Source organism: Hirundo rustica, chromosome 9 (genome assembly GCF_015227805.2).
Source record: "Hirundo rustica isolate bHirRus1 chromosome 9, bHirRus1.pri.v3, whole genome shotgun sequence".
NCBI lineage: Eukaryota > Metazoa > Chordata > Aves > Passeriformes > Hirundinidae > Hirundo > Hirundo rustica.
In genome coordinates, this window is record NC_053458.1 from 4,154,760 (window position 1) to 4,171,518 (window position 16,759).

At 43.0% G+C, this 16,759-nt stretch overlaps 1 protein-coding gene across 8 annotated transcripts in view; it reads left to right on the top strand.

The window, feature by feature from the left end:
- Window positions 1–16,759, top strand: part of DAB1 (DAB adaptor protein 1) — a 409,578-nt gene that overhangs the window by 381,490 nt on the left and 11,329 nt on the right. For 6 of the 8 annotated variants that reach the window (XM_058421723.1, XM_058421724.1, XM_040072732.2 and 3 more), the window contains 6 exons: window positions 8,145–8,201; window positions 11,015–11,077; window positions 12,211–12,319; window positions 14,022–14,570; window positions 15,368–15,495; window positions 16,409–16,507. In XM_058421723.1, the coding sequence (XP_058277706.1) occupies window positions 8,145–8,201; window positions 11,015–11,077; window positions 12,211–12,319; window positions 14,022–14,570; window positions 15,368–15,495; window positions 16,409–16,492 (990 nt within the window). In that variant the 3' untranslated portion in view covers window positions 16,493–16,507. The remainder of the gene's footprint in view (window positions 1–8,144; window positions 8,202–11,014; window positions 11,078–12,210; window positions 12,320–14,021; window positions 14,571–15,367; window positions 15,496–16,408; window positions 16,508–16,759) is intronic. The other 2 variants (XM_040072734.2, XM_040072736.2) reach the window with 1 other exon arrangement.

Genomic DNA, 16,759 nt, shown 5'->3' on the forward strand with positions numbered 1-16,759 from the left:
GCCATAATTTTGTTTTCAATTTATAGCTGTCATTATTATATAAACCTCTAAAATTCAATCTGAGGGCAAATAATCAAGCTCATGTTCCTGATTTAAACATGTAAGGACACTTCCTTTGTTGGGAGGTCTTGCTTTCAGTAACTTCATAATGGATGAATGAAGTGAAAAACTCCTTTGTTGCTCCTGATAGGTTTCAGGAGTCTGAATTCTCTCTGCTGATGATACATTCAGCTCTTAATGCAGGAAGTTTTGGTTGAATTCAGGCTGAATTCCCCATGGTCCCAAGTTTCCATCTTGGGATTGTTTTTCTATGGTGTGTTCCCAGGCAGGTTTTTAGTCTCTGAAGAGAAAAGTGAGGGATATTGAAGTGGTCATCCAGGTGCCCTCCAGCCTTGTCTCTCTGTACCCAGTGCAGAGAATTGGCCCCTTCTCAGGTTGGACTGGCCTTGGAACATCCTGCTCCAGTGGGAGGATTCCCTCCCCGTGGCAGGGGGTTAGAATGAAATGATCTTTAAGGCCCTTTCCAACCCAAACCATTCAGTGATTCTCTGGTTCTATGAAATTCCCCCTGTCTGCACGACGTGTCCCTCTCAGACGGAAATGTACATCTGCACATGGTTCTTTTGTGCCTGCAGATGAATTTTAAATGACCTGCAGATATGAGGGCTTCTAAAAGTTAGGCTTTAGGTAGGGTGAGATCCACCACAGTGTAGAGGGCAGAATCCCCATTTCAGAGGCTGCTTTGAAACTGGGCAGTGTAATTCAGTGATTTTCAGTAAGATACAGTTTCCTAAGGCACCAGGACCACTTGGGCAAATATTTCTCCATGGATACGGGTTCCCACTGAGGCTGAAGATGTGAAGCATCTCCCTGGTGGTGCCAGGGAGGAGCAGGAGAGTTCAGAATTGTGTGTTCCTGTACTTAACAATGCTGTGCCATTGTGTGAGGCCGTTTGCCAGCACGTGTCAAAGTGCTTTATAGCCTGGCTCCTCATGATCTCTGATATCAAATAATGTAAATACGGAGCAAATGAGGCGGAAAGGAATGAGCCTTGCATCCCAGGATTGGGGAATGGACCCACTGAACTCAATTATCAGCAGTGGCTGCTTGCCAAGTCACTTCTCTGACATTGGGATGAAAAGATTGCTTACTCAATGTAATTCTTGTATTTCCCTGTCTCTCTGCTGCATCTCTTCCCAGCAAATCCTGCTCTCCTGTGGTTTTCTTCTGCTGGGTGTGCAGCTGAGCTCCAGACACACACTTTTCCTGGAATTCAGTTCTCTCCCAGTACTTCTCCCTTCCTCTGTATTAACTCACACTTCTTGAATTTGTTCTTATTTTCTCTCTGCTCTGTCCAATTCTCTTATTCCCCATTCACTGAGAGTAGGCATCAAGACAAAGGAAGCAGGCTTACCCTAAAATCTTCTGTTAAGTGGTGCATGCTCCACTTTGAAATTCTAGTTCTGTGTGTGAAATTAACTGCTCTTAAAAAAGGGAAGTGTTTAATGAGCTCTTTTTGTCATAATTTCCCTTCATCTCCCCACTAAACATCCCCATCAAGTTCTACCTGTCACAGTGTTTTTAGTAATAAGAGTCAGACTGTAAATACCTTTCGCAGAGACTTGTCAGTCACATCACAATAAAACCTTCTCTCCTCATCAAAATGTCTAAACTATCTGTTTAACAATTTCATGAAGGCTTTCAAACAGCTCATCTCGCTGCTGTATGAAGATCCACGGCATCAGAGCTGGTGCCTTACAATGCAGGCAGGCATTTGGCTGGTGCTGGCTGTGTGGGGAATATCAAACCAGGCTGGAACAGACAGGGAGAAATTCCACTGTCCCCTGACAGGGTGTGGGAGGAGTAGGTGAAGCTGGACCTGAGCACACTCAGGTTTAGAAGCCTCAAGATCTGCCTGGTGGTTCTGGTGTGCTTTGGGGAAAGCTCAGCTTTGGTGCTGGCTGGGATTCCGGTGCCATTGCCACGTCTGGCTTCTCCCGAAGTTTCCATCGGTGGCTTTGCAGAAAAAAACTTGCAGGCTGGTCATCTTGACTTCAGCCTCCACAGTCAGGCTTCCAGAATTCCAAATTCTCAGACATGAGGAGAAAGGGATTGCACAGTGCTGGTCTCTGGCCATCTGTGCTGGGAAAACTGTCCGGTTTTATTTACATTTGCTGAAAGAAACACCTGTGTTCAAATGTCCTGACTTAGTCACACTCAATTAAACCCCATGTACGAGGTTTAATAGCGCAGCGTGGGGCGTGCATTTTTAACAGGTACGGCTACTTGTTGCAAAATTGGAAGATGTATTTGTTTGTTGGGGGAATGTCTTGTGGCCTGGGTTGATGTTCTGGTGGGCCTTTGTTTTTTAGGCAGAATGGTAAAATGGGAATCATAAAACTATTTGGATTGGAAGGGGCCTTAAAGATCTTCTGTTTCAGCCCCCTGCCATGGGCAGAGACACCTTTCACTAGACCAGCTTGCTCCAAGCCCCATCCAACCTTTTTTTCTTTTTTTTTTTTGAGCTATCTTATCTGGGATATTTACTGGTTTATTCCTTAATAAAAGCTCCATTGGCACAGGAAGCAGAAGCCAGGTCCTCCTCCCTAATCTTTCCAGTTTATAGCATCATCAACATAAAGTGATGAAGTTCCTTCATGTGTGTTAACTACATGGTTTATGTGGAATTTAACACTTGAGCTCAAAGGCGTATTAACCAAATCTTGAAAAATTGTTTTTGCACTGCCAGGTAGAGCAAAACAGTTCAGAAAGCTGCTAGCCTGAATTCAGAGTCTGATTTCCAGCAGTCAGGAGGGGTTGGATGTTAGAATTAATCCATTGTTAATGTATAGACAGGTAGAGATAATCTGTATAGTTTCTGAGCATTGAAAATCTGCTCCTGCAAACTTCGTGTTTCAGACCATCCCTGATTTTATATCTGGCATGTCAAATTGCAGGTTTTAACAGTGAAGGGATGCTGTTTCACAGATTGCAATAAAATGTCCTAATTGAATTGTTCTTTTACGCCATATGGATATTGTGGGCCAAATCTTGAGCTGATTTGAATCTGTAGGAGTTGTCCTGCTAGCAGGTTTTCCATCCTGCATGGATAATACCATTCCCCCAATGCGGTTCTAAACCCTGCTCCACCAGCAGAATGATTACACGCTATCAAAGCTTTGAATTCACTTCCTAGTGCGATCCTTTAGGATTTGGGGACGTAATCACGTGGTGTGGGGCAGCTGTAATCCAGCAGCGCTGCCCTTGATCAGTTTGTAACAGTTCTCTCTCTGTGCTGTTCAAACAGGAAGAAGAAACAAAATTTAAAAAGCCCCAAAGATGCAGACTTTGCCTTGGTGACACAGTTTTCTTGGTGGATATGGGGCACATAGGTGGCAATTTAGATTTGTGTTTTTAATCCAGAGCTTGGGCAATGTAAATTAGCAGTAAACATTTCAGTGACCCCTCTCAGTTCTGCAATCTGTTGGGTCGCATGTCTAAAGGCTTCATGTGTCTTTGCATTCCTAAACTTCCTGGGTGCCTGGGCATTCTTTTGGGTAATATTCTGCCCCTTTTGGTATTCTCCAAAGTGGAGAAAAGAGTGTAGTTGAACCATGGGTGGTTCTCATTGGTTGTGCACAAAGTTCTGTCACATGTAGTGAATTTTTGTCTTTTTTTTTAATATGACCCATGCAGATTTTTTTCTGATAGAAGCTGATACATGAAATTGACAGCCGCACCTTATGTTGATTCACTACTTTTGGATTTGTTCAGAGCCCTACAGCTCAGAGTAATTTGCTAAAACGTTTATTTACAACCTTCTTTCTAAGTAGTGAAGTTTGCAACTTTACCTGGTCTGCGTCACTCTGTGTCTTAAATTACATCATTTGCACAATTAGGGGTTTAATTTTTGCAGATTTGTTCAGTTCTACCCTACATTATTGGGAACAGAAGTACACAGGTCTTGACTTTTTTTGCCTGCTGAAACTCAGGGGATTTCAAAGTTTGGAAAATACCGATGATGCCAAGGTATTTAGTAATGAAGGCAGAAATAACTTGTTTTTGAAGTTTGTTAGAGTTCCAGTCACCTGTTGTTTTGAAAAGCAGTAGATATATATGTCAAACAGTGCCATGCAAGTATTCTAAATAATAAATACGAGGTTGTTCCTTATTCCCTTCCACTGTTAAGTTTATTCCCTGCAAGCATCCTGTCTCAATCCAGAAGCGGAGTTTGGCTCCCACATGGAAGTCTGGGTTCTCATCATCTCTTGTGTCTCCCATCTGGAGTTAAAAGAAGACACTCCTTGTCCCCAGGCTGTGATCCTGGCATTAAAAAGCTCCTCTTTCCCTGTTCTGACCACGTGTTTTTGACCTTTGCCCCAGCACCTTCTGTGCCTGGAAGTTTCATTGTCTTGGGAATGTGTAGCCTGGGAGCAGTGTGGGCCTGGCTCCGAGCTGGAGTCACTCTGGTGGACTCTTGATTTATTAGAGTCTGTCGAAGAAAAGTGGTAATTGAAGCACTTTAAATACCATTTCCTATAAGAGTAAATACCCCAAGTACACAGGGAATTCAGAATTAAGTTTCCTGCAAACAAAGAGAAGATAAACAAATGAGTAAGCGTCTGTTTTGATCATATGAAGAGTTCCTTAATTTAAAGGAAGCTATCGAGCAACACTGGAGCAATTCAATTCCCTCAACGCGCCTCAGTAATCTGGGATGTCAGTTATATCCAGCAGTCCCAATTCTTCAGCTGTGCAGGATTGACGAGCAGGGTGTTTAACCAGCACATCCAGGGCTTCCCAGTCACCAAACAAAGGGAGCTGGACAGCTGGGGAATGCAGTGAAGCTCAAGGCTGCCCTGTAATTGGGTAAATCACAGCCAGGACTTGGGTTTATGGCTTCAAAAGAATTCCCTGAAGGAGACTGGTTGCAATCACTAATTTGGAGTTATCCTGTGAAACTGAAAAGAGCAACTTTAAACAGGAGAATTCCCACATCCCATGGGATTCTGAGCACAGGATTTTTGTCCTGTACAGTGTCAGATGCCCAAAGTTCCTGGATAAAATTCCATCAATGGTTTTATGGCAGCTCATGTTGCTGACATGACCTGTACTGGTTGGGAATTGCCTCCATCACTGGAAGTGTTCAAGGCCAGGCTGGATGGGGCTCTGAGCAGCCTGGTCTGGTGGAAGATGTCCCTGCTGGAGTAGAGCTGGATGAGCTTCAAGGTTCCTTCCACCCCAAACTGTTCTTGATTCCACAATGGGATGTTCACAGCAGCCTTAAAATGAGAGGATTGAGCTCGGCTGTACCTCGTTAAATCTGGGATGGTAACAGCAGGCTGTAACTGGGAAAGTTCATGGCATTTGAGGATCTTCAGGATTTGTAGGAAGCTGAGATTGCAAAGACATTGACAATTTTTTCTTGACACACATTCTTCTGTGTATTCTCTTTAATTGGGAAGTAACTGAGCAATTCTTTGTTGAGTTCACATGCCACTTCATTAATTCAGCAGTAGTTTTACAGGGAAACAATGTGTGTGGGATGTTTTTGGCGTGTCTCAACCTACCAGACGCGGTTTGACTGATGATGGGCTTAGAGTCGTGATTCCAACCTGCTCCTTTATTGTGGTTCTAATTGTTTTCTTAGAAAGAACTGTGGTTAATTAGCAAGCTGCTTGCAGCTCATGGAGCTTGTAGCAATATCAACAGTTGTGGTGTAAGGTGCAAACAACTGGGGCTTTGCTGAGCCGCAGTAACCATTTGAACCATCAGAGAAGTGATTTGTCATAGCCAAAATATTTACATGTTCAACGGAAACAAGATAGAAAATCTTTAGTTTGACCAACCGTTTGACTTGTCATTAGGCTTCCATGTAAAATCCGTGTCAGAAAAAGGGAATTGGAGATGCAGCGAGGCTGTGGTTGGGTGACTCCTCTTTTGTCTGCTGGGCTCTGTGGTGTAACACTCACCCTGAGTGCAGGAAACCAAGTTTAAATCCCTCTGCTGCCTTAAAAGGGTTGAATAGCTAATACCCAGCTCAAAGGTTAATTACTAACTGCTGGTTATTTGCTATATTTAGTATCCTTCATACTTTTTTTTTTCTTGCCGAGCTGTGTAGCAGACTACAAGTTAATTACAATGTATTTTTTTCGTGCTTTTAAGCACCATCTTTGCTCCATTCTCTGAGACTACAAAATCACATTTTGTGAGACGCTACTTTTATCATCTCGTTTGCGAAAGTACAGCAGTATTAAGCGGGTTTTCTCGTGCCATATGTCAGCATAGATCCTTTTTTTGCTGCTGGTGAAAAACAGACTGAGTAGCAGAAGTTGGATATTCTGTCTTGATACATGTATGGGAGGGAAAGAAGAAGGTGCTTCACACTCACGTGAGCACACGAGCCCTGTTTTAGATTTCCCTTTCAAATTCTGAACTTCTGCATTGCTTAGAAAAGATATTTTTCAGAGGACTTAGTGACCAGAGGGAGTACTGGAGTTTTATGTGATCTACAAAAGCTGCAGTTCACCTGTCTCTTGTCCTTATGGGTGCCTTCCAGCTCAGGAGATTCTGTGATCTCCTGAGCTCACAGGCACCATTGCTTGTGCACTCTGCAATTTTCTCCAGCTCCTGGATAATAAGTTATTTTTCAGTGAATAGTGAAAAGTGTCATGGGGAATTCTGCTACCGGCTTGGGGTGGTTTAAAACTGCTCCTGGCTTGGAGTGATGCTGCTGCTTTAAGGAGCCAGATTTACATATTTCAAACATTTACATATTTGAAATATTTACAGGGTATCTCACGTGCCTGTATAGGAAGATGGAGCTTTCATGACAGGTTTAATGTCACGGGGATACAAGGATTAATTTTCCTTCCTCCGCCCCAGCCTGCACTGAGGGCCTGCCGAGCTCCTGGCTGGCTGAGCTGGAAGGGTGTTTCACATTCAACACCGTGCCTTTCTGAATAATTAAACCAAGCTTTTGCATCACTCTGTGGAGGAATCCTCACGTGGAGAAAGACCAAAGAGCTGGAGCATCTCTCCAGGCTTTTGCGGGGCAGACAAGGGGCTGTCAGAGCCCAAAGTGATGAACTGCTGGGCAAAACTGGGCCCTCTGAGAGCCTTCTGCTTTCATTTAAAGAGCATTTCCAAAGTCTCTGGAGTTCTTCGAGTAAACAGACACAGCTTTTCTCACACTTTCCTCACCTGGGGCTGGGGTAACACAGGGTCAGCTCCAAGAACGTACAGGACTGTATCTGTTCCTGATTGTGCACGGTGACATTATGTTACTTTGGCTTTGCCTTTTCCCATTCTTTTCTTTTCTTCAGTTCTGTGATGAGATGAGGCGTGGGGGAAGAAAGCATTCTAGGCCGTTTGTGAGATTTTAAGTGAGGTGGAATTACTGGCTGGTAACTTGTATGAAGCTTCTCAGTCATCTCAGACTTGATTTTTTGACAGCCTGCTCTGTTTGTGTCTGCAGAAATGAAGTCTCCAATACGACAATAAATGTTACCTGAAATTTAGCATTCTGAAGTGCTAATATGTGCTAAGTGTATGGACGGATACAGATCTGTACAGATGTGAGGACAGTATATTCCCACTTATATTTACATACACACAAACTATAGATTTAAATATAACTTGAATTGACTAATGTAATTTTCAAAATTGCTATGTAAAGAGAATAATTATCTTAAATCTGTTTATATTGATAGTTTCCCTACCTAGAGAAATGTGTGTTTTTTTCTGACAATACTTGATTTTAGAGCTCTTGTCATCCAAAACTCAATCATTCTTTTTTCCCCTAAGGATGTTAAATCCCTTCTTTCACCAGGGAAAACTTCCATTAGTGTAAGCAGGATAGGAGCTTACTGCTGAATTAATAAATATTTAGGAAAATAAATAGGTGTGTCACAAGTGAGAAGATGAGATTTAGCACAAATGAAGTGTATGTTTGCCCCACATCCCAGCAGCGTTCACACTCACTGTTTTGACTGCCTGATTTCATGTCTGTGCTCACAGCAAGATGGAAAGGGTTTTCATTTCAATGCTGAAGTCAATAATTATGGAGGTTATCATTTTCATGCTCAGAAATTCATGTCATTTTCATAAATCATTCATCTCATTTCATAAATCATGCTTTACAGCTGGAGAATGGAAACTTATTGCTGGACATTGATGAAAATCTTGTTTCAGTCACTCAGGTAAGGTTGTGATACTAAAAAAATACTTTAAGGAAATATAGCTGAAATCATCTATAGGAATTGGAAAATGTTCAGCTTGGGATTAACTTCACTGGAACGTAGCTAATATCAGTTGTGAATAATCTTAATGAAGCATAAGGGGTGAAATCAGTTCTGTAGCGACAGTGAAATCACTGAAATAAAAGATAAATGCTCGGTGTCCAGGATCTCGTGTGCTGCAAGTAGATAAAGGCAGCTCTGTGTCAGAGAAGATGCATTCATTTATTCAGGCTGAGAACTGGGTTGTAGAAAAAAGACTCCTAAACCATTTGTGACTTCAAAATCCACCTCCAAGGGTTGCTGTTTAAAGCTGCCTCCAGTCAGTAAATGAAGGTGTTGTGTTCCCCCTAAATTTGTGTGTTCATTCTCTGATGTCGTTCTGTAGCTCCCATTGCTATTTGAGGTTGCTATTCTGTAAAAAAAATTAATTCCCCTGTAAATGTATTTCCTTTTCCTGGGGAATATTGTGAGTGAGGGTTTATTATAACAAAGTGCTGTGGACTTTCCTATCACTCTCTCCAGCTGCCTGTTTAGAAATGTGTCTGCAGAGCTTTGAACAGAATTATATCTGTGAAGAGTATCCAAAGATCCATCACCTCGAGGCACTCTGAAAAGTATTATTATTCCCATTATCCAGGAGTATGGAGGCACAGGGATCTGAGTTCCCACCTTTCAAATGCACGTCATATAATCCAGAGTTCAGAAGTATACTGACTATCAATTTCCAGTATTCCTGCCAAACCTAGGCTATTTTTTCCCACTAAAAAAATACATAACTTTGTACACAGCTGTGTGTACCCTGCTCTTCCCCATCCTCCCTGGCTTGCTCATCTGCTCCCCTCACATGGGGTGGAGGCACAGGGGAGCTTTTGCTCATGGAAAGGACACAAGTGTTCCTGAGGAGCAAACGGTGAATAGCTGATGAGTGGGGCAGGAGAAGGGCAGGTTTGGGGTTCTGCTAAACAAGCAGTTTGGAGAGATGAGAAGAAAGTGGCTCTTGGAGTATTTCAGTGTCACCTGACACCTCTTGAGTCAGTAGTGCCTACAGGAGGTTTGAAGTGATTTCCAAACGAGTGCTGCTGTTGCCATTATTCCCACTTTCCTGGGCATTTTAAGAACCCTTACCTGATGTGTTTGTGCACACTGCAGAAGGGACTTTAGGCTGGGTTTGTTGCTTGTTTGGGTTTTTTTCTCAAAAGCTACTCCTGGGCAGTATTTTAGTACAGAGCATTAGAATTGGTGTACCCTGAAGAAAACGTGGCTTTCCCTTCTTTTTACCTTCTGCATTTCCATGCAGATACTTAGAGGGATATATAAGCCCATAACAAGAAAACATATTCTCATAGCACTAAAGCAATGTGATCTTTTTAATATAAAACATGATGTGAGAAAAAGTGAGATAATTCATCCCTGGGTACATTGTGACATGAAGCTGAGAATCATCCAAACTGCTTAGACAAATTCTAGTTCTAAGTGACTGTGGTGTTGCTTTTATGTGTGGGAATAGAGACTGGATTTAAAAAAAAAAAAAAAAAAAAAGTATAAACTTTTGATATGTGTAGTCTTACTCCTTAAAGGATAATTTGTAATGGAAGGGTAAAAGCAGAAAAAATCTTGGGGTGATCTTGGAAGGCTGTAAAGCCTGACCTGCCAGTTTGGTCACTGTCCAAAGCATTCAGGGGCTGCTTTTGCAGGACAAGATTCAACTGAGTATCAAACCTGCCTGTGTGATAGGAGGATCCAAGGTTTATATGCCTAAGATGGGGAGGAGATTCAAAGAGCTTAACTAAAATTTGCATTAAATCTTGTTCATAATGAGAATTGTGCCTTCCCACATTTTGTGGGTGTGATTGGGTGTGATAATGGGAAAACCAGTGAGAAAGGTAGTGAGAAGTTCTGGGTTCTCAGCAAAGCTTTTCATATAACCACCCTGATAAAAGTGGTGGATGGTGTTGAGGTTTCCTGCAGAGCTCTGAGGGTTCTCTGCTTTAACATCCCTCAACTCCAGCTGAACTCATTTGCAGGTGGGTGGAAGGGAGTAAATTTGCTCTAGAACATGTGGAGGAGCTTTGACTATGCAGCCACTCAAGTTGCTTCTTATAATAAAGTGTGTTTTCTCTTCTGGTCCACTTAGCCAGGCCTGCATGGGTGACCTGTTTTGAGCTCTCAGTGAAGGGCGTCCTGAGGAAATATTTGTAACAAGAACTAAATGTAGAGCCACAAACTTGCAATAACCCAGTTGTGCATCCTCCTTCAAGTCCACTTATCCAGGTCACACCTGTCCCATGGGCAAGGAGAAATCAGGCAGCACTTTAAAAGCTCTTTCGTTTTGTATCCTTCTGGCACTCCACGTGCTGCTGCTGTGCTTTAAGACCTTGAAGTGAGGGTTTAGGAAAGGAGTCAGGGAAAAGGACTGGCCATAGATCATGCTTGGAGCTCACTGATGTTAAAGGCAGAGCAGTAATGCATCCAGTCCTGTTCTGGATAGTTGTTTCATGTTTTATTCATTTTTTTTTTCATTTTGGAGGATTCCCTTCAGAATTGTTCTATCGTGAGTTGTTGGCTATTTGGGTCCATTAGCAATATTAAAATCCCACAGCTTGAGCCTGTGTGCTTCCTCCATGTGAGACTTCACAGTTGAAGCCTGCAGGACACTGGGGAGGTTTATCTTGTTTGCTGTCACCAGATAACTTTACAAGTTGTAATTACTTAACTCACAGTTTCTTCTCCTCAAAAGATAAATGGATTCTTTTTTTTTTTCCCTCTCTTTACAGGCTGTTACCCAACTAGAGCTTTTTGGGGACATGTCCACTCCTCCTGATGTAACCTCTCCCCCAGTGAGTACCCAGGGCAAGTGCACTGTGTCTTTTCCTGCATGATATTTCCAGTACATTTATTGTCCTCAGCCATTCCAATGGGGAGGGTTTCAAAGTAGTTTTTAGGTTGCAGGAAAATAAAAGTGCAATAAATTGAACATGCAGTCCCTGTTTCACGACAATGTGCAAAAATACCTTCGATTTTTATTCTTCTGCTCCAGTGTTCAGTGTCACATAGGGTGCAACCTGAGCTGCAGATCTGCTTCCCTGGTGTTTGTCAGAGGGAAATGCTTCACTGCACTGCAGAAGATCCAGTTACAGCCTCATATTTCATATCTCTGGATCCACCAAGTGCAGATCCCAAAACTGCTGTTAAAGGAGGGAAGTAAAGAGAGGGAGAGAGAAAGGGCTGGAAGTATTTTAAGGGAAAAAAAAAAAAAAAAAAAGTCTCAGTATGTTTTTCAGCATTATAAGATGACAAAAAATTCATGTGCAGCTTTTGGGCCTTACATTACACTGTAGGGAAGTGTGAATATACTGAGAAAATTCAGGTGCTGTGAGGTCAGGAGACTCAAATCTTTAATATATTCTGTATCATGTCTGGGACTAGATGTTCAAAGCTCTTTCTGCTCATCCTCAGCTTACTCAATTGAATTTGGCTTCTCCTTTAATTTAGACCTATGATTCTGGTCCTGTTGGTTAATTAGAAGCAATATTTATTCAGTTTTCCATAAATCCTGTAAATATTTCATTTACCTTAACTGTTAGTAATAATTTAAAAGTTAATGCCTTGGTCACTGCCTTTCCCTTTTGTCACCTAACATCTAAAATCACAAGTCATGTTCTGGAGAAAGAAATTATGTCAATATTTTGTGTGTGATGTATTCCAGGCAAATTTCACCTTGATTTCCGCCCCCCCCCCCCCCCCCCCGATAGAAAGTTTCTCAGTTTCTTTCTTTTTTCCCCTATCCCCAGCAAATTCTGATAGTTTTATTTCTATTGCTTCTTTCCTTCTACATCTTTCCATTCTTTCTTCTTTCTCGTTCTTCACTCCAAACCTGGATTTTTTAGAGTTCCAGGTGATGTGACAGCAGTGTGCAGCAGAAGCTGCAGCTGATACATCACCCTTGTGTTTTCTCCCTGTCTCTCTGCAGACTCCTGCTACTCCAGGTGATGCCTTTATCCCATCTTCATCCCAGTCACTCCCTGCTAGTACAGACATGTTTGGTTCTGTACCTTTCAGCACTGCTGCCGTACCCTCAGGTAAGAAATGCGCTGGAATTACAGTCTGGAATCAGATTTGAGGGTCAGTGCCCAGCTCTGGTTTGTATTTCAGTGCTCAGGACATTGATTTTAGCAGGGTGGAAGTGGAGAAGGCTTTTGAGGTCAGTGCTTCAGGGCAAGGCAAAGCAAGTCTTTAACAAGCAGGGAGGACATGAGTTTGAATTTGCCTATGTTTTTTTAAAGCAGAAGGCAAAAAGTCAATGGGAGTTCAAGCATAGTTCAGCCATTTGGATAACACGACTTCTAGGTACAGGAGCAAGAGAGGAAACAGCATTTAGTTTAGATTTGGGGTAGCAGTGAATATTCTCTGTTGTCACCAGTAAACAGAGGCTGAGAATTTGATTGTGCTTCAAAGGTATTCCACTTTGTCTAATCCTGGAATGTCCTCTAGACTCCCCTGTGTCCCTGAGTGCTCAGAATTCAAAAGCTGCGTGCATTCTGCACAGACACTGTGGTTTGATTGCTGATCTCTCCCAGACCCGTTTAGGAAAAGAAGGGGAGGAGGAGGAGGAGTGCCTTGAATCATTCAGCAGTGACTTTCTAATTGGTTGCCTCCTCTGATGGCCCCACATTAGCCACTGCACCTCAGACAGGTTACAGTGGCAGTGAAGTGTTCGGGGATAATGTCAGATGGAAACTTTCTCTGCTGAGATCAGGTCACAGTGGGGGCAAGATCAAAGAACGTCAGGAGAGTCCATCCTGGACATCTGTTGGAACAGGAATGTATCTGAGCCACTGCTCCTTCCATCACTCAGGAATTAGGTCTCCCAAAGTTCAATTCCTTATGTTTTAATTTTACTGAGTTTTGGGCTTTTCCCTTTACAATATAGCAGCCCCCCCCGCCTTATATTTATGATTACAGAACAGTCTAGAAATAAAGCAAAGAGAAAAAGGTGCAGGAAGACTGAGGAAACACTCAGGTTGGAAACAAGAGTTTTACAGCTATAGCAGTATTAAAATTGAGAGAGAAGTTACATTATGCAAAGTATAGTGGTAAGTATTGAATTTAAATGTGAAACAGCATATCTGTAAAGCACAGTACTTCTATCAGTGGAGCATAATTATGTTAGGTAGTTTAATTTGTAAAATGTTTTACAGGGGTTTTAGTTTCAGAGCATTTTTGTGTTGTTGTAAACAAAAAAAAAAAAACAAACCCTGATCCTGTAATTCCTACACAAACTCTTGCTAGCTTTAAAGGCGGCTTCATCTCTGGCAGGAAGCAATTATAATTTTAGTTTTAATCTTTAATTTCCTCCTCAACTAGAGGGGGTCATGTTAGCCTAATACCTGAAGCAGTTTGTTGTTAATAGGTATTTAGTGCAGCAGAAGCTCAAGATCTTTTTGATGTTCTCAAGTAATTGGGTAATAACCCAAGTTGTGAGGGGTTTAATCTGAAATCATCTGGGTTGGATTTTTTTTATTAGTAGTAGTAGTAGCAGCATTATGATGCAATTTGAGATGATTGCTTTGCAGAGTCCACCAGCCTGTGGTTCTGTGGTTCTGCCTGTGAGTATTTGTGCAGTGAAGTGAATTCAGTGTTTTCAGCTCTCTTTCCGAGCGTGCTGCAGCCCTGGGATCGCCGGCGCAGCTTTACGCGTTTCTGATTGATTGCATCGCTTTTCCCACTAAAATCTTCCATCCCGTTTGTTTCCCCCCCTCCTGCTCTCTTTATTCCCTGAAGGTTATGTTGCCATGGGAGCTGTCCTGCCCTCCTTCTGGGGACAGCAACCACTTGTTCAACAGCAGTTGGCCATGGGTGCCCAGCCTCCAGTCGCTCAGGTGATGCAGGGAGGACAGCCCATCGCGTGGGGCCAGCCCGGGATCTTTCCTCCCACCCAGCAGCCGTGGCCATCCGTGGCTGGCCAGTTCCAGCCAACTGCCTTCATGCCAACACAAACTGTTTTGCCTTTACAAGCAGCCATGTTTCAAGGTACCATTGCTCCTATAGCCACCGTCCCGCCCACGAGCGATTCCAACAGATCGAGCCCGCAGACAGACAGGCCCAGACAGAAAATGGGAAAAGAAATGTTCAAAGATTTCCAGATGGCTCAGCCTCCACCAGTGCCATCGAGAAAACCAGATCAGCCTTCCCTCAGTTGTACCTCAGAGGCCTTCTCAAGTTACTTTAACAAAGTTGGGATGGCACAGGAAGCAGATGATTGTGATGACTTTGACATCTCTCAGTTAAATTTGACTCCTGTGACTTCCACGACACCATCTACAAATTCACGTGAGTATTTATGTGCTTTCAGCCATCCGTGTCCTCAGACATGACTGCTCCCCAAAGCACTTCTGTCTCTTTTTAAATTCCAACCCAGATACTGAGAACTTTCATGCATGCTCTGGCTTAAGAAATGTGTTCCAGCCATAAAGAAAAATATCAGAGAGGAATTTCAGAGGTCACAGAAGTGAACAGCCCAGATAGCTACAGTCTGAAATTGAATTTCTAAAACAGGAATATTTGTTTTGTGATGGGAACATGCAAGCTGGTTGGCAGAAGCCCATGGCATTCAACATTACAGTTGGTTTCACTTATGTCCCATCCATACTTTGCAGAAATTAGGGGATGGGTATTTATTTTAGACATATTGGACACGTGGGGAAATTTATTGAAGAGCTGTAAAACAAGCTTATGGTGTTCATAGCATGTCAGTGGAAAATCTACAGATTGCTGAGAAGAGGAATTCATGAGATTCACCAGGGATCAGTCAGAGACAGTGTCACTTACCTGCCACAGGGCAGGCGACTCACACATTCCTAATGTAATGTAGTGGTGTCTCCCAGGTTCATAAAGACATAGGCCAGATGCAGCCAAACTTAATTTGGAAGTTGCCAAACGAAATCAAACACATGGGATTGATAATGACAACTCTGCCTGAATTCACTTCTTTCAGTGCCTTGTTAGGGAATGATTCTCGGGGGTGGTGAAAGTTGAGGGATGTAAGAGCATGAGCAAATTTTGTGCTGAAGTGGTTTTTTGAAGAATTCAACAGAATAATTGTTGCTGTTGCCTTAATCCTTGTTTAGCTCCAACCCCTGCACCCAGACAGAGTTCTCCATCAAAATCATCAGCATCTCATACGAGTGACCCTGCTGCAGACGACCTCTTTGAAGAGGGGTTTGAAAGCCCGAGCAAAAGTGAGGAGCCAGAGGCTGTGAGTAGCAACAAGGTTTCTAAATCCTCATTGTCTCCTTGTAGCTAGAAAAGATAAAAGCGGATTAAATGTTGTTCCATAGTGTCAGAATTAACTTTTCCACTGGGACTGGGTGGTGCTTGTGGGGGAGCTGCAGGCGGAATTCCCGTCCTGCCCTGGGTTTGACTGCTGATAGCACAACATTTCTGCTGATGTGCACTAACCCTGCATACAAGGAACCAAACTCAGAGTTCATATGTAAGGCTGTACATGTTAGTTGTATCCAGTATCCTCTTTAGCACACCAGCAGTCACTTTAGTCATGGTCAGGAAGTTTGGGGTAAAACAACAAACGTGCTGAGGCTGCAGAGAAAGATGTGAGAGTTTGTGTGTTAAAAGATGATGGTTGATGTTGTCTTGCACATTCTTGCATCCCAGTTGCTTGCCTAGCTACGTTCCTCAATGTTCTGGCCCTCGGTATGTGATTTCTTTGCCTTTATGGACCAAAGCAAGAAATGTTATCCAAGCACTGACTGTAAATCACCAGGTGTCTTAGGGGAGGTAGGAGCCCGAGTGAGCCAAAGGCAAGAGAGGATCGGTACAGAAAAAAGTGCAAAATAACCCAAGCTTGGACTCTTTCTGTTTCACATGGCTTTCAGGGCCTTTTGCAGTTCTGGTTGGCCTGATCCAGTACCTTCTGAAGTCTGTGGCAGCTCCTGCCTGGGCTCCAGCAGGAGCTGGTGAGGTCCTTTGGTGCCTGCAGCAGCTGTAGGAAACCGCTACGGCTTTGGAGAGCGGCTCAGCGGCGAGGCCTCACTCTCTGGTTTTCATGAGATAGGATGTACTTGTTATGCCCACAGCATGAAAATAACCTCCTGTTGACTATTTCACTTTCTGTTGTTGAGAAAAAAAGGTGTTATGTTCTTGTATTCTAGCCTGATGGGTCTCAGGCCTCCTCCAACAGTGATCCCTTTGGTGAGCCAACTGGTGATACTATAAGTCCACAGGTCGGTAGCTAGATAGCACAGGTTGGGGTAGGTATCTGTCCTTTTTTTCTCTACACCTCGAGGTGTTCACTTACTCTTCCACCAGTGCCTGCCATTGCTTTCATGGATGCATGGTTTATTTTTTTTTTTTTACTTCCTTCTCATCTCTTCCGTTTTACCTCTCCATCCTCCACAGTGTATTCCTCGTGCTTGGTGGTCTGCATGGCTTTTGCCATTCACTGAGTGTTGCAGCTTATGCAAATATGTGTGTTTCAGCTGCCTGCATGCTTTAAAGAAATG